This window comes from Pantherophis guttatus, chromosome 4, assembly GCF_059756535.1.
Source record: "Pantherophis guttatus breed Tessera chromosome 4, ASM5975653v1, whole genome shotgun sequence".
Lineage (NCBI taxonomy): Eukaryota > Metazoa > Chordata > Lepidosauria > Squamata > Colubridae > Pantherophis > Pantherophis guttatus.
In genome coordinates, this window is record NC_142066.1 from 102,491,646 (window position 1) to 102,510,333 (window position 18,688).

An 18,688-nucleotide genomic window follows, 5' to 3' on the forward strand; every position below is an offset into this window, starting at 1 on the left:
GACACCTTCTGAAGGACATAATACCCAGATTTGGTGTACTCAGTGTCCTGGACATGAATAGGGGTAAACATTTCATAGCCCAGATCCTCACGCACATATTTCAAGCCTTAGACATTACGCAAAATCTACATGTGCCATACTCACCAACATCCTCTGGGGGGACAGAAAGGGCAAACAGGGAGGTGAAGACCCTACTAGGCAAACTCTGTCAAGAGACACACCTTTCCTGGCCACAAGTACTCCCAATCACAGTCTTTTATATTAGAACTAGACCCAGATGAGATATAGGCATCTCCCCCTTTGAAATCCTTTTTGGCCGACCCCCAGATACATTAAAAGGTTTGGACCCACGTTCCCTCTGTTTAGAAAAGGGGGATATGGTTTTCTCTTCTTATCTTTCAGCAATACACAAAAGACTGCAGATACTGTGGACTCAAACTATCTTAACACAAACCTTGCTCTTGGAGGAAGCCCTGCACCCATTTGAACCAGGAGTTTGGGTGTGGATCAAATTCTTCACAAGGACCTCACCCCTACAATCCAGATGGAAAGGATCCTACCAAGTCTTCTGACTACACAAATAACCATCAGGGTTGCTGAGAAAGACTTCTGGATTCATTGGACACATGCCAAACCTGCAGTCATAGACCACAGCCCACCATCAGCACCAGCACAACCCATTCCACCTTTCAAGCTAAAGAAAAATCCTGAGACAGATCAGTGGATGTTACAGACATTTTTTTGAAACCATAGAACCCGAAAACCAATGTATGGACACCGGAATACAATAAAATGGACTATAATTTTTTAAGAAGTAATAACGAACTCTGATCTTATTTTTCATATACATATACATATATATATACATATATATATACATATACATACACATATACATATATACATATGTGTGTGTGTGTGTATATATATATATATATATATATATATATATATATATATATATATATATATATATGTATATGTATTTTTCAAATACATATATATATATATATATGTATTTCCTTTTGTTGTTTATTTATTATTTTATTATTTATTTTATTAATTTAATTTGTATACCGCCCTTCTCCCAGAAGGGACTCAGGGCGGTGAACAGCCAAAATTAAAAAACATACAAATACAAAAGTTAAGATAATTAAAAAGAATTAAATCACTAGCTTCCCAATTTAAAACCTCCAAATCCATAAAATTTAAAATCCCAATTTAAAAACCATTTAGACTAGGCCGGCTTGATGGAATAAAAACGTCTTCAGGGCTTTACGGAAGGTACAGAGGTCCGGGATCAATCGTATTCCAGGAGGCAGCTCATTCCACAGTGCAGGTGCCCCCACAGAGAAGGCTCTCCCCCTGGGGGCCACCAGCCGACATTGCCTGACCGACGGCACCCTGAGGAGGCCCTCTCTGTGAGAGCGTATTGGCCGGTGGGAGGTTATCGGTAGCAGCAGGCGGTCTCGCAAATACCCTGGCCCTAAACCATGGAGCACTTTAAAGATGAGAACCAACACCTTAAAGCGCACCCGGAAGACCACCGGGAGCCAATGCAGCTCGCGCAGGAGAGGTGTTACGTGGGAGCGCCACGTCGCATTCTGCACCAGCTGGAGCCTCCGGGTGCTCCTCAGGGGGAGCCCCATGTAGAGAGCATTGCAGTAGTCCAGGCGTGATGTGACCAAGGCATGAGTGACTGTGCACAAGGAGTCCCGATCCAGAAAGGGGCGCAACTGGCATATCAGGCGAACCTGATAAAAAGCCCCCCTGGCCACGGCCATTATATGCTCTTCTAAAGACAGCCGTGTGTCCAGGAGGACGCCCAAGTTGCGAGCCCCCTCTATGGGGGTCAGTGACTCGCCCCCAATAGCCAGCGATGGCACCAGCTGGCTATACCCGGACGCCGGCATCCACAGCCACTCGGTCTTGGAAGGGTTGAGTCGAAGCCTGTTCCTCCCCATCCAGACCCGCACGGCCTCCAGACACTGGGACATCACTTCAAGGGCATCGTTGGGGTGGTCTGGGGTGGAGATGTACAGCTGAGCATCATCAGCGTACAGATGGCATCGCACCTCAAAACCACGGATGATCTCACCCAGCGGATTCACATAAATGTTGAACAGGAGCAGCGAGAGGACCGACCCTTGCAGCACCCCGCAAGCAAGGCGCCTCAAGGTCGACCTCTGCCCCCCTGCCAACACAGACTGCGACCGGTCAGAGAGATAGGAGGAGAACCACCGCAACACGGTGCCTCCCACCTCCAATCCCTCCAGCCGGCGCAGCATGATACCATGGTCGATGGTATCAAAAGCCGCTGAGAGGTCTAACAGGACCAGAACAGAGGAACAACCCCTGTCCCGAGCCCTCCAGAGATCATCCACCAATGCGACCAATGCCGTCTCCATGCTGTACCCAGGCCTGAAGCCGGACTGGCACGGATCTATTGTTTATTGTTGTTTTTTTAAGAAGAAATAATGGACTCTTAATTTTTTTTTTTTTGGAGATCTAAAGAAAAAGAAAAAGGGGGGGAGAAAGGGAGGGTTGATTTGACCATGGGAAACAAGAAACTCAATGTAAATGCCCTGTGTAACTTATATTGTATATAACTATCTGTACTAATTGTAACACGTGTAACAGCATTCTTAGAGGCAAACCTTCTCCCAGAAAAAGGAAACATATGGGAATATTTAGCAAAGGAAATACTCAACACCACCAACTTTTGCTTAGCAGGAGGAAAATCAGTCAAGGACATTTTAACTACATGCTTGATTGGAGACTTTCACCTTCCTGAGTCTTACAATAGCATTTTTAACTGCGGTTACTCTTCAGACACAAAGGACCACACCATGTACACATTACACATTGTTGCAGTTACTGCTTCTCAGCAGCGCTTTAATATTACAGGATGTAGAACATCAAAAGTCACAGAATGCATCAACTTAAGCAATATAGACCTACAATGCAATTACACAGAAACTATTCCATTTTTTTACAGTCACCTGAGGCTTCCACCAGGGCGGTTCTTCTTATGTGATCTAAAAGCCTTTTCATATCTTCCTGCAAATGTCATGGGAGGCATTTGCAGGAATTAGGGAGATTGACAATGCTTATGCCCTCCTTACAGAGATGACACAAAAGAGCTTTTCAAACTTTAAACTCGGACTGTGACTCCAAAGTTTCCCTACTCACCAAAGCTGAATATGTCTCATTGGCAGTATCACTAGTGGGAGTGCCAGGGCTGGCAGTACGAAACTGCAGGAATTTGAATAGCCTGGCATGTACCTAGCCAAAAGTTTAAATTCGACCTCCCATGCCCTGGATGCCCTCAACATCCAGGTCAGAGAGAGAGGTCAGAGAAGCCAGCCTGGAAAATTGGGCAGCAATAGATTTTCTATTATTGAAGCATAATTATGACTGTGAAGCATTCAAGGGGATGTGTTGCTTTGAAATTGACCAAACATCTGGACTCATAGAGAGGGACATCCACCACTTGAAAGAGCTGGCCCAAAATATTGGCCATGAACAATCATTCTCAGATTTTTCCTGGCTCTTCTCTTCTGGTGGCTACCAGATTTTCATTGGCTCAAAATCTGGTGGCTACCAGATTTTCATTGGCTCAAAGTCCTCATAGCAACCATAGTCACTATTTGTGTCCTGGGAGCTCTCCTGTGTTGTCTCTGTCAATGCATACCACCTTGCCTCAGTTGTTTAAGAGCTTGTAGTCCTGCCTCTCAATCAAATATTCCAGGAAAACAGGTAGCTCTAATGATGGTCCAAATTGACCACGAATTCCAGGTATAGTCAGACATACAATTAGAGGAAGCAGACAGTAAAGAAAGGACAAAGGAGGAGGAGGAGGAGGAGGAGGAGGAGGAGGAGGAGGAGGAGGAGGAGGAGGAGGAGGAGGAGGAGGAGGAGGAGGAGGAGGAGAAGAAGAAGAAGAAGAAGAAGAAGAAGAAGAAGAAGAAGAAGAAGAAGAAGAAGAAGAAGAAGAAGAAGAAGAAGAATCCTTAAATCAAAAACAAAGGCACCACTAGAAGCTTTTAGGAAAACACAAACAAAGGCACCACTAGAAGCTTTTAGGAAAACACAAAATGCAGCAAAATATTACCAAAAACAGGAAACTGCAGCTCCAAACATATTAAATGGAAAACCGTTTAAGAAGTCAGCACAAAAACACATTAGAATGGAAAATCATTAAGAATCCCTACAGAAACAGATAGCCCAAAAAGAAAGATAGGACCAGAGTAATTAAAATTCCAATATAGTGAGAAGGAAAAACAGGAAATGCAAATGCAGCAGGAGACGGACTACAATAACAAGGGGGAAGCGAACAGAAAGGTGCTAAAGACGGATTATAAACACAATATCAGTTTTAGGGAAACACACTTGGGACAAATAAAATTTTAATTAAATACTAGCAAGCATTTCTGTGACGGTACTCTGGGCAGATAAAACCCAAAAAGCGAAACAGAAATAAAACCATTAACACAGGAACCACACAAAGCCAGAACCATTAACACAAACTACACTTCAATGGCAAAAAGAATATAAACCATCAAGTCATACACAGTTTGTTAGCTAGCCCAGGAACGTGTGTCCTTGCTGCCGCTTAAAGCACCGCCCTGAAAAAAATAAAGAGATCCTACTTTCACACAGCTGCTCCGCTCAATTATTCCGCCACATCGGCAATGCTTCCCAGTGGGAAATTCAAACCCAGCCAAGGAATTTTTGAAATAAATTCAACATATATAAATAGAGTTAATCTCACTGAAGATGTTACCTAGTTCAATTGTTCCCAACCTTTCTAGCTCTGCAAACCACAGGCAGCAGCAAGAGCAGGGGGAGGGGGTATGATTTCACATGTGCACTGCTTGCACAAATACAGCTTCATGCGCTCATGCTGACCCACTGCTTGCATGGCCCAGTTCCCACTGGGCTGCAGCCCAGCACCAGGCCACAGCCTGGGCGCTGAGGGCCCCTGACCTAATTGGAGAATGAAATGTCTACAAGAAAACAACCAAACTCAGAGAGCACCAAGGAATCTATCTAAGCCACACCTCAACCAAAGCTAGCCTTGCCCAACCATATATTCTAATAATGATAGGGAGATGGTTTTTAGTTAACCATGATACTAAATTATCATAGGCTAATACTAGCAAATTAAAAGAATCATATATATATCTACAGAGATAAATAAAAACAAAATTTTTGCTGCTAAGTTCACTAACATTATTATTTCTACTACTGTGTTTCCCCCCCAAAAAAACGGGTCTTATATTTTGGGGGCAGCCAAAAAAGGCACCATGTCTTATTTTTGGGGAGGTCTTTCCCCATTTTTTTGTGTACCGGCAACGGGGGGGACAAGCTGCCCCTCCCACCTAGCACCTCCATGGCATCCGCTAAACAGATGATTTGCTTCTTTTGGAGCCACCACGGCCTCCGCTTAACAGCTGATCTGCCACTGCTTTCAGAGCCTGCATGTCTTCATTAAACAGCAGATCTGCCTCTGCTTTCAGAGCCTGCATGTCTTCACTAAACAAATCTGCCGCTGCTTTCGAAGCCTGAAGGGCCTCCGTAAAACAGCTGATCTGCCACCGCTTTCGGGGCCTGCATGTCCAACAGATCCAGCTCCAAGCCATGCATTGACATGGTGTCGCACTGTCAATATGAGAAGCCTGGCAACCAGTGGTAGGATTTATCCAATTCGGGAGGGGGTTGAGCGAACCGGTTGTTAAATTGCTGACTAGTCAGCCCTGCCCCACCCCGCCACTACTTATTAGCCTCGCACACCTTGGCTGGTGCCTTAGAGTCACACTGCAGCACAGATGCAGCTGCTCTTTGGCTCCCTTGCCTCAACCACAGTACGGCCGCGGCCTATGACACAGCTGCGTCCTGCTTGTCTTGGCCTGCTCTGAACACCCGCCTCAGGCTGCTCCCAACCGCTCCAGCAGCAGAACAGGTAAGGACAGCCAGGTGCCCCCTCAGGGAAGCAGGGCTGGGAAGAGTGGTCGACCTGTGCCCACCCAGATGCCAGCCATGGCCTGCCCTTAGCCAATAGCCTTGCCTTGCAGCCAGCCCGGTAGGCCTGCGTCCGCCTCCCGCCCGAGCAGCAGCTGCCTACCCCTTTCAAATTGCCTCGTCCTGCAGCTGGCCATATCCAGGCTTCATTGCAAGCAGCAATCGCGGTACCAGTCCAGCAACCACCACCGCCTCGCGAGTCAGCCAGCCTGCCTAGCCTGAGCCCGACAGACTCCTGGCCAGTCTCCTGGGAAGTGGGAGATTCTCTGCAGTTGCTGGGTCTCACCTGCCAGCAGGTGGAGGGCGGGGGGCGACCAGGGAGCACAAGGCTACATGGCCCGCATCTCTCCTCTCCTCTGCCACTGCTCCCTCACCTGCCTGAGCTCTTTGGCTGAGCATGGACCGCTGCTGTGAGAATGGTGCGAGCCCCATGGGCCCTTCGGAAGGTAAGGCTGATGGCGGGGAAGGAAGATCCACTTCGGACTTGCTGCACTCAGCCAAATGGCTGCCTCGGAAGGAGGAAACACGGCAAGGCTCGGTCACCTTTCGGGCGCAGCTTTCGCTTCTGCAGAGCCTCTGGGTGGGAGGCCTGAGAGAAAATGCCTCCCCTGAGGGCCGCCTGCTTGCCCATCTGCTGGCCAGGCTGGCCTGGAAGCAGCATGTCCCTCAGAAGAAATGGAGTAGCCTTTATACTCAATAAAAAAGTAGGAAAAGCAATACTGGGATACAATCCCCAAAATGACAGAATGATCTCAGTTTGAATCCAAGGCAAACCATTCATTATCACAGTAGTCCAAGTCTATGCTCCAACCACTGGTGCTGAAGAGGATGAAATTGAATAAATAAATAATAAATAAACTTTCTTGTCATTGTATGTGTATACACAGTATACACATACAACGAAATTTACTTGACACTCAAAGACCAGGTCCCACACACATAATCCCCAAACACACTCCCACCCACCACAATTCCCCACCCCTAAACCACCCAAACATCCTCACACAGACCAAGTAATACTGTCCAACAGCTCACTGATGGTGGCCCTTTAGTTCATTGTTGAGTGCAATTATAGCTCTGGGATAAAAATTATTCAGAAAACGTGTGGTCCGAGTTTTAATTGTTCTGTATTTTCTGCCAGAAGGCAACAGTCCAAAAAGATTGTAAGCAGGATGGGAAGAGTCTCTGAGAATGTTATGCAACTTCCTCAAACAGCGAGATTCGAAGATGTTGTCCAGGACTGGTAGCTGGAGTCCGATGATATTCTGGGCAGTTTTAATGATTCTCTGTAGAGCTTTTTTGTCCACTACAGAGCTGCTCCCATACCATGCAAGAATGCCGTATGTCAGGACACTCTCAATGGTGCTGCGATAGTAGGACAGAAGTAGATGCTGAGATAGATTTATCTTCCTGAGCATTCTCAGGAAGTACAGCCTCTTCTGTGCCTTCTTCACAAGCATGTTAGCATTCATAGTCCATGAGAGGTCCTCTGAGATATAAGTGTCCAGAAATTTAAAACTACCCACCCTCTCCACCTCCTCACCATTTATGTACAGTGGTAGATATACATCTCTCTTTCTCCTGAAGTCAATTATAAGTTTTGTGGTGTTAAGTAGGGCTGTGGAGTCGGGAGATAAATGTTCCGACTCTGACTCCGACTCCAGGTACCCAAAATTTCCTCCGACTACGACTCCTCGACTCCGACTCCACAGCATTGGTGTTAAGTGTGGAGATTATTCTCATTACAACACTTGTACTTCCTTCCTGTAAGCAGACCAGTTCTATGAAGCCCTACAGCACATTATAGAATTAACACAAAAAAATGATGTCCTTATCATCATGGGGGATTGGAATGCTAAAGTAGGAAACCAAAAGATAACTGGAATAACAGGCAAGTTTGGCCTTGGAGTACAACATGAAGCAGGGCACAGGCTGACAGAATTTTGTCAAGAGAATACGATGGTCATAGCAAACACACTGTTCCAACAACCCAAGAGGCGACTCTACACATGGACATCAACAGACAGTCAACACAGAAATCAGATTGACTATGTGCTCTGCAGCCAAAGATGGAGAGGCTCTATACAGTCAGTAAAAACAAGACCAGGAGCTGACTGTGGCTCAGATCATGAGCTTCTCATTGCAAAATTTAGGCTTAAATTGAAGAAAGTAGGGGAAAGCACTAGGCCACTCAGGTATGAACTGAATCATATCCCTGATGAATATACAGTAGAAGTGACAAATAGATTTAAGGAATTAGATCTGATAGACAGAGTGCCTGAAGAAGGTTTGCAACATTGTACAAGAGGTAGCAACTAAAACCATCCCAAAGAAAAAGAAATGCAAGAAAGCAAATGGCTTTCTCTTCAAGAAAATTGGAGATATGAAGGGAACGTTTCATGCAAAGATGGGCATGATAAAGGATCAAAATGGCAAGGACCTAACAGAGGCAGAAGAGATTAAGAAGAGGTGACAAATTACACAGAAGAACTGTACAAGAATGAGCTTAACGTCCCTGATAACCATGATGGGATGGGAACTGACCTCGAGCCAGATATCCTAGAATATGAAGTCAAATGGGCTTTAGGAAATCTGAGCAACAACAAAGCTAGTAGAGGTGACAGTATTCCAGCTGAGTTATTCAAAATCTTAAAAGGGATAAATCTGATGGCTAGAACTACAACAATAAAACAAGATAATTATGAACCTTTAGTCCAGAAAATAAAAAAGGACTTAGAGAAATGGGGGAAACAAAGACTATCTTTGTTGGGGAGGATAGCAGCGATAAAATCAAATATACTTCCAAGACTCCTTTATTTATTCCAAACAATTCCAATAAAACTGGATAAGAAATTCTTTGATAATTTGGACAAAATAACTACAAAATTTGTGTGGAAGGGGAAAAAATCAAGAATAAAATTAAATATATTACAAGACGATAAAATTAGAGGCGGATTTGGTTTCCCGGCATGGCAAAAATATTATAAGGCTGCAAGCTTATTATGGATCAAGGAATGAATAACTCTGGATAACCAAAGACTGTTAAATCTGGAAGGACATGACTTGATGAAGGGATGGCATGCCTTTATTTGAAACTCCAGGAATAAAATATATAAACATTTTAACAATCACACTATTAGGAATGAGCAATTGGGACTTGGTTAATTTTTGTAACAGCATCTTTCCATTCATAATTCAAAGAGTTAATAATGATGCTGATCATTTGAATATCTTCAATGTTATGGCCTATGTATCTACACATGATCAAATTGCTGATATGCTCAACAAACCACTCCCAGCAGCTCAACACGAGTATCTGCGTAAGAAAATGTGCCTTATTTGATGATGTACTGATATTCGCTCAACTGGCAAAGAAGGGGAATGTCACTGCGTTTTTTTTATTTCCCAGCTGAGCTTCATTATTTTTGGACTAATAGACTTACTGTAGTTTGCCAAGTTCCTTATCAGTATTTTACTACGCATGTCCGCATTCTTTCACTTGCTTCACACACTCTTTCCTTTGTTCTCTTGCCACGGTGCTGGTTGTTGGAAAGCATCTGGCCCGAATTATTTTCAAAATGTAACAATTAACTTTCTTAGTTAGTGAGGTGTTTTATTTTCTTTATAACAAATAAATGAGTTTTATTAGAGAACTTTTCTTCGCGTTTCTTTTCAGAATATTGCAACAAGGAATAAGCCTCGATCCATCCTCTAAACCAGGGTGATTTTTCCCAGAGCCAAAAATGGGATTAATCAACGCCCTGACATCTGGTAGCAGAGGACGGTTTGATTTATGGCTTTTTTCCTTGTTTTGTTATTTCTGATAAGAGCACATAGGCAATTAGTTTTTAGCTACTAAGGTACGCTAATTATTTTTGCTAAAATGCCGAAACAGAAGAAAAAAGGCAAAATGAAACTAAGACCACTCTTCGTAAATGATTTGATTGATCTTTCCAATGAAGAGGTGGCAGAAAGGAGATTTTCAGATTTCCAGCCCCTTACTACAGCCACACGCCTGGAACAAGAAGAAGCCGTGGGAACAGAAATGGAGGGAGATAAGACAGAAGCTGTTTTTGAAGATGATGATTTACGACTGAGGTCAGTAACATTTCCTTCTGACTTTCCAAGCTCTGAAAAAGTCTTCCCAGAACCTTCTGAATTTGTAATGCTCAGTGCAAGGCCAAAGCAAACTGCCGAGCAAAATGACTCCCACACAGAGAGAAAAACAATTCATTATTCTCCTCGAAGCTCTAAGCTCACCCTGGATGAGCTGGCTATGAAAGCCTTTCGTGACCGTATAAAATTCTATGAACAGGAGCTATCCCAGGCAAAAATGGCTATATCTATGCTTGAGCAAGATAAGGGAGATAACTTAAGATTTTCAAAAAGCGCCATATTGCCTTCTTCTCCGGAGCCAAAGGTGGATCCTGTGTCAGGCCAATTAAGACAGACGGCACTGCATACGTCACATGAAAGTCTCCCTGATCAAGTTACATATAAACCTGCCATGCAATCATTCCTTGTAACTGGGCTGCCCGAAGCTAAAGGTGCAGCACCATCTGCTGGCGAAAGTAATTTACTACAGGAAGCTGAAATGCCACAAGTGTTTCCACAGGCCCAAACTCAAACACCCCCTGGTGGTGTTGGTGTCCTTTTAGATGGAACACAATTAAACTTTATGCAGCAAAGGCAAATGACTGCATCTCCAGCAGGTCATGCCAATATTGCAGATCAAGCACAAATGGCAACTGGAATACAGCAGATTCCAGTGCATCAGCCACAGCAGCTACAAATGCCTGCATATGTGCCCCAGCCACAAGTGCAAATAGGGCCAGCTCCTGGCCCACCTCCAATGGCACAACCAAGACCATTTTTAGGTCCACAACAGGCACAGCAAATACCACAGGCATTTCTGCCAGCACAGCCAGCATACCAAATGCAGGTTCCTTACCAGGCATTTTCTGTCTCTCCACTAACTGGTGAGTCAAAACTAAAAATGTCAGGACACAATTACAAAGCCTGGGTCAGTGAGATTACACTATTGCTTCTTAGAGAAGGCACTCACTGCATGGTATTTAACCCTCCTGGACAACCTTGGAATTTTGCAATAAGAGATTTAGAGATAAGGGCTTGCACAACATTATTGATGTCCATGGATACTGAATTGCAGGTCACTTTTCCACCAAACAGCCCAACAAATTTGGGCTGAATTGGAAAATTGCTACAGGCCTGTCTCAATTGAATCTTCATGTTTACTCATGTCTGAACTCCACGGTTTGAGATTGAAACCCAGTGAACAAATTGGAGGACATTTGACCAAACTGAAAGGTCTGAGAACAGAATTGAGAGAAAGAGGCCATAACATTGAAGATATTCAAATGATCAGCATCATTATTAACTCTTTGAATTATGAATGAAAAGATGCTGTTACAAAAATTAACCCAATTGCTCAAGTCCCAAGTCCCAATTGCTCAACACACAGTGGACAATGTTTGTAGACTTTTAATTGAAGAAGAGGCATTCATGTTGGCCACGCCACACTTGAGAGGACCACCCGCATCAAGAGCTCCAGCTAGGTGCCCCTTCCAAGGAAGGACCTACGCTCCAAGGATGCCAAGATGCTACACCTGCAACCGTGTGGGACATGCCACCCGGGATTGTCCCCAACGAGTTCCAGCTCCCGTCACGTACCAGCCGAGAGGAACAGATTCCAGAGGCAGAGGCAGAGGCGGAAGACAAGGTCGTCGTGGTCCCCGGCGTGATCCACAAACTCCACTCGCCACGCTGGCTTTAACCAATGATCCACAACCTCAACCAGAGTATGACAGATGACTCCTGTGGACTTTGGACATTGCATGTTACCTACAGAAAGGAACTCTTCACAGAGATGCATGAGCCAGAACCAGAACTACGTGAACTTTATTCTTTTTCAAATCATCCTTGTCAGGTCAAAGGAAAAGGAACTGTTTATGTTGAAGAGCTCGATGCATTCATTCCTGATGTTTATTACATACCAACAGCAACCAGTAACTTGCTTAGTCAGAGTCACTTGTCTAGAGCATTAAAATTCCAGGTTCACCACCTTGAAAATGAAAGTTACATAGTTAAAGATGGAGATATTGTTGCTGGAACCATATTAATTGGTGGTGTTTATTACTTAAAGCCAAAGCCTAAAACACAAACACAGGCAAGTATGCAAACTCCAAAAAGGGAGAGCACAGGCCCAGAGAAAGATGCTCCAGAGAGAGATTCTGTTGCTATTCCTAAGGCTCCTAGAGCCAACAAAAAGAGAGTTGGTAAACAAGTTGCTCAGAGCAAGCCTGAGGTTCCGCATAAAAATGTTAATGTTGAGAATTCACTAACAGGTAAACCTTTGCATTCCAGGTGTATCCACAAATGGCATAGAAGATTGGGGCATGCCAGTTTCCGTGTTCTTAGGAAGATGCCGGAGTTCGCAAAAGGTTTGGATCTAAAGGGGTGTAAGGTGTTTTTTGGATTGTGCTGTATGCAAAAAGGCCAAATCCAAGGCAGCAGCCATTCCCAACCCGCTATACGCCTGTCAACACGCATTTTTGATTTGGTTCACATTGACATAGTTGGTCCATTCCCGCCATCATTTGGTGGTAGAAAATATTTTCTGACAATTGTTGATAATTACTCTAGATATGGATATGTATATCCTATGAAAGAAAAATCAGAGACTTTTCAGATCTTTAAAGACTTTGCAACCCTTGTTTCTACCCAACACCAAGTTCGCATCGCCAGAATCCAGAGTGATCGTGGTGCCGAATTCATGTCTCAGCGTTTCCAGGACTGGATGCGTAAGAATGGAATTATTAGGATCGATAGAGTTTATAGAATAAACTCCTGGATTGCAAAGCAAAGGCAATTGCCTAGAGATGTGGTGATTTATTTTACAGATAAAGATATAAGAAATAATATTGTGCAGAAATCTTTTAAGTCTACTTTGCAATTTTTTGGAAGAAAGATTTGAATTTATAAAGAGCTCCCGCCTAAGATATTATTGGAAAGAAAGAAATTTGGCTTCTTGGTGGCTGAGCTTAAAAAAAGAAATATCTTATTCAGATGGAATATTCCAGTTGGTATAATATTGAGATATCAAGGAGAAAGATATCAATTAAATACTGTTGAAAAAGCAGAAGAATTTTATCAAAAAATTTTAAAAATGAATTTAACATCTTTATGCACAACACAAGATAAGCAGAAGGAGTTAGAAATAAAGGAAAAACATCGAGTTACAGAGGCCTTTGCAGATGAATTGCCTTTGGATTCTTCAGATACCTCAGATGGATTATTTATAAATAAGAGAGAAGTGGCACCGGATTTTAACGTGATGACTCACCAAGTTACAGATAACCACGGAAATCAACCAATTGATATACAACTTACAGAAAAGAAATATGAGTCACAAAAACAAAACCAACAAGATCAAGTTATAAAACAGAATGAAAATCGACCAGTTGATACACAACTGGCAGAAAGGAAATCAGGATGGAAATCAAACCCACAAAAAGAAAGGAAAAAAAGAAATAGGTCTCACAAAAATAAAAATTTCTAAACTAAGCAACAGTAAAGCCAGTTACTTTGAAAAAATACATGACTGAATACATGAAAAGATGGATGAGGCGAAGTAGTGGTTGATATTATCCCGAGGAGAGTGACAGACCTCTGCAATGCTGTAATTTTGGGATGTGAAAAGGGCCTTGAATTGTTGGATTGGAATTATCTATTTTTGGTTTTTGTTTTTTTTTCATTGATCAACGTATTATATTTATGCTGAGCTATAAGGCAAGAGAGTTATGCTGGGGCATGCAGAAGATCTGGATGTTACCCCATTATGAGAATGGGAATTAATAATCCTGAAGAAAGCCACTATTACAGATATGGATTACAATTATAAAGTCACTCGGGTGGTTGTTTTCTTTTTTTATATATATGTGAAGATATTCATTATTGATGGGGGCAGATGATAACTGAGGATTTTGAATACTCTGTTGCAATTGGGATGTTATGTTACCCTAATCCGGATGATGGAGTCAGCAATCCAGTGGAAAGACATCAAAGAAGATATTATATGGATTATAAATTTAAAGTCATTGATTTTGTTTATATAAGGGAATATTTTCTTAGTAGGATGGGCAGAAGAATAAAGATATTAAGAATTGTTGTGCATGGTAATCTTGTAGGAAAGTGGGTGGAGATAGGCTAGTGTATTGATTGTATAGATTAAGAAAAGGGATGCTTAAGAGACGTATTTATGGGAGTGGAGGAAATGGATAGAGTAGAACAAATGTAAAACTAGAATTTATGGGGAAGGCTGCTTTGAAATGTTATATTAATATACACAAAAGATTAAATGTTAAAGTAGGATTTATTATATAGTTCTAAAGTGGAAGGTCGTTTTGAAATGTTATATTTATATTAATATACAGACATAAGTATGGGGAAGGGGGGGAAAAAGGGCAGACTATTGATAAATTGGGAGTTATAATAATATTACTGTGTTAAATCAGAAGTTATCATATAGTGTTATAATGGAATGTTATTTTGAAGTGTTTGGTAAGAGGGGGAAGTAATAGTATTAATAATATCACTAGAAGTAAGGGTCAGTATTTGGAGGGGGGAGTAAGGGGATGGTAAAATATTATATAATCTGTTATGTATTAGGTTTTTATTTTGAAGAAGTCACAGGGGGGATGGGGTGGTGAGGGGGGGGTTAGGGAGGAGGGGGGGAAAGGGGGGGGACTTTGTATTTGAAAACTTTTTCAATAAAAAAAAAAAAAGAATGGAATTATTCATCAGACTTCGGCCCCTGACACATCGGCTCACAACGGAGAGGTACTGCAAACCATGATGCGTTGTCTCCTAGAAGACGCCAACCTTGATATGATATACTGGGGTGAAGCTATCAAGTACGCAAATTACATTGTAAATCGTACTTGGAGCAGTGTAACAAATCAGACTCCTTTCTTCATGTTGTATGGCTACAAGCCCGATCTTAAAAACATCCATATTTTTGGTTCATATGCTATGGTGAACATTCCCTTAGCTCAAAGAAGAAAAGGAAGTCCAGCAGCAAAGAGACTGAGATTTATGGGTATTGATGATAACTCAAAATGGAGCAAATTTATTGACTCTAAACATGTAATTATGATTTCCCAATCTGCTAATTTTGAGGAAGATATTGACTGGTCCAGGATTCATTCAAATGATCCTGGAGTTTATTTTCCTAGAGATGATACTGCTGATGCTACGCAGATTGATGATCAAGATTCCACTGATTCTTCTCAACCCGATGTTCCGTCTTCGCAAGCCGCGGATGCTGATGCTAGCGACGAAAGTGAGGACGAGGACGAAGAAGAAGAAGACTGGACAGTTGTTCCGAGACGTTCCAAGAGGGCCACAAAAGGAATCCCTCCACAACGATATTCTTGGCAACTGACAAAAGCACCCTTGCCTTTGATTTGCAATGTTACACTTCCACCTGATAATTTCACACAAATCAAGCAGCTCCCTGATTCGGAGCAAGAAAAATGGTATGATGCAATGCAGGTTGAAATGGACAGTCTAAAGAAACTTAAAGTGTTTACACCTGCAAAACCTCCAGCAAACAAAAAGGTCATTGGCACTCGATGGGTCTACAGAATCAAAAAGAAACCAAATGGTGAATCACTGTACAAGGCCAGACTTGTAGCTCAGGGTTTCGCTCAATGTTATCCTGAGGACTACACAAATACTTACTCACCGACAGTCAGAACTGAGAGTGTAAAAATTGCTTTAGCAACTGCAACTATCCTTGGTTTAGAAGTTTTCCAGTTTGATGTTGACACTGCTTATCTACATGCAGACCTAGATGAAGAGATCTACGTAAGAAGTCTTCCAGGATTCCGACAGCAAGAAGGGGATACCTGGTTTCTAAACAAAAGTCTTTATGGTCTGAAACAATCTGGTTTAATGTGGTATTTATGTCTTACTGACAAACTAAATTTAATGGGCTTTATTAAGTCCGAAACTGATGAGTGCGTGTTCACAAAAAGATCTAACAATGCATATGAGATAGTTCTTGTTTATGTTGATGATATTGTTTATATTGGTCCAAATAAGCAAATGAGTGAGATTTTTGCCAAAGCTTTGCAGAGATACTTCACATTGAAATCATTAGGTCATATTAGCACTTATTTAGGTGTTCAGATTGAAAAGACACAGAAGGGGTTTAGTCTTTCACAAGAAGATAAAATTGAACAAATTTTGCATCATTGCAACATGAAGGATGCTAACACGACAAAGACACCCATGCAAACAGATTTTCATAACTTGACACAAGAAGAAAGTCCTGAGTTCGAGGATCAAACACTTTATCGTTCAGTCATTGGGTCACTATTATACATTAGTAGTTGGACCAGACCCGACATTGCACTTAGTGTTAATCTCTTATCTCGACACGTAGGTAAGGCAAAACAGTTTCATTGGACATGTATTAAGAAATTATTGAGATACCTAAAATACACTAAACACATGAAATTATTGTTAGAACCAACACATACTGATTATGCAGAATTATGTTGTTATGCAGATTCTGATTGGGCAAGTGATAAGAAATCACGTAAAAGTACCTCAGGTTATATGATGTTCTTAAATGGATGTCCTGTTTATTGGCAAGTACGTAAACAGAATTTTGTTTCTTGTTCATCTACTGAAGCTGAATATGATTGTGTTTCAGATGCATGTAATTCTCTAACTTGGTTTGATGCTTTAGTCACAGATATCTGGACACACCCAATCTGACCAATCACAGTGATGGAAGACAATGAATCAGTGGTTTATATTTCTGAATCACATTTCACAGGTTCTAGGTCCAGACACATTGACATCCGTTATCAAAACATAAAACATTTAGTAAAAAAAAGGTTTTGTCAAAATGCAATATGTATCTACACATGATCAAATTGCTGATATGCTCAACAAACCACTCCCAGCAGCTCAACACGAGTATCTGCGTAAAAAGATGTGCCTTATTTGATGATGTACTGATATTCGCTCAACTGGCAAAGAAGGGGAATGTCACTGCGTTTTTTTATTTCCCAGCTTCATTATTTTTGGACTAATAGACTTACTGTAGCTTGCCAAGTTCCTTATCAGTATTTTACTACGCATGTCCGCATTCTTTCACTTGCTTCACACACTCTTTCCTTTGTTCTCTTGCCACGGTGCCGGTTGTTGGAAAGCAACTGGCCCGAATTATTTTCAAAATGTAACAATTAACTTTCTTAGTTAGTGAGGTGTTTTATTTTCTTTATAACAAATAAATGAGTTTTATTAGAGAACTTTTCTTCGCGTTTCTTTTCAGAATATTGCAACAAGGAATAAGCCTCGATCCATCCTCTAAACCAGGGTGATTTTTCCCAGAGCCAAAAATGGGATTAATCAACGCCCTGACAAGAAAATCAGGTTAATCAACACATGGCAACAAATCCAACACAAACACTACATGAAAATTCCCGGCTGGCTATCAACATTAGAAGCAATAACTTATCCCAATATATTATCAAAACAAAAAATATTAAAATACAGAGAAATATTAGATGTGCAGGGGAAACTGAAAACTAGGGAAGAACTAAAAGAACAAGGAATAGTAATAGACTGGTGGCCCTACTCACAAATAAAGATAAGATATAGGAAGGATCAGGAGGAGGGAGGAATAGATTTAAAACAAAATCGACTGGACAAATTATTAGAATCCAAAGAAGGGAAATTAATTTCGAAAATTTATAAATATCTACTTGAATATGACCTGGCAGAAGAATTGATTAAAGGGCAGATGATAGCGTGGGCGAGGAACATTGGGCACAGTATACAGCTAGAAGAATGGGAAAGAGTGTGGGAAAACAACTACAGCATGACAAAATCGGTAGCTTACAAAGAAAATCACTATAAGATGTGGTATCGATGGTATCTGGCCACCGCAAGGTTAGCAAAAATGTACCCAAATGTAAATCCGACCTGTTGGAAATGCAAAAAAGCACAGGGAACTTTTTACCACACTTGGTGGCTCTGACCAGAAATTAAGAAATATTGGAAAAAGATAAAAACATGGATAGTAGAAATAACAGATTATGAAACTGAATTAGAACCCGAATCTTTTTTATTAGGCATGATTAAAAAGAACATTAGAAATGATATAAAATATTTAATATTTTATTAAATATATATATTTAATAAAATTTTTATATTTAATATATAAAAATTTTAATATAAATTTAATATTTATGGCGGCTAGATTAGCGGTAGCACAACTTTGGAAAATAGATTGATTGCCAACCGACCAGGAGCTAATACAAAAGATATACACATGCGCAGAAATGGACAAATTAACTTTAGAGTTACAGGACAAGGAGGACTCAAAATATTTTACAATATGGAATAGATGGTACCAGTGGATAAATCAGAGGAGGGGTAATGGGTAAAGATGAAATTTAGAAGAAATTAATATAATTAAAAACTGCACTGTCAGATGGATAGAAAATGAAATATGTCACTATGTTTGTATATATGTATATATAATAATAGAAATTAGTTAGTAGGTGAAGTTGTGAACTGTATTTGTTTCTTGACTAAGAGAAACTTGTATGTTTTAAATGTTTTT

At 41.4% G+C, this 18,688-nt stretch overlaps 2 protein-coding genes across 8 annotated transcripts in view; one reads left to right on the forward strand and one right to left on the reverse strand.

The window, feature by feature from the left end:
* SH3BP5 (SH3 domain binding protein 5) overlaps window positions 1-18,688 on the reverse strand; it is a 174,672-nt gene that overhangs the window by 141,871 nt on the left and 14,113 nt on the right. The window lies entirely within an intron of this gene.
* Window positions 2,556-3,634, forward strand: LOC148114272 (uncharacterized). The gene is made up of 3 exons (XM_087891581.1): window positions 2,556-2,589; window positions 2,641-3,078; window positions 3,300-3,634. The coding sequence occupies exons 1-3, from the start codon at window positions 2,556-2,558 to the stop codon at window positions 3,632-3,634; spliced, it is 807 nt and encodes a 268-aa protein (XP_087747707.1).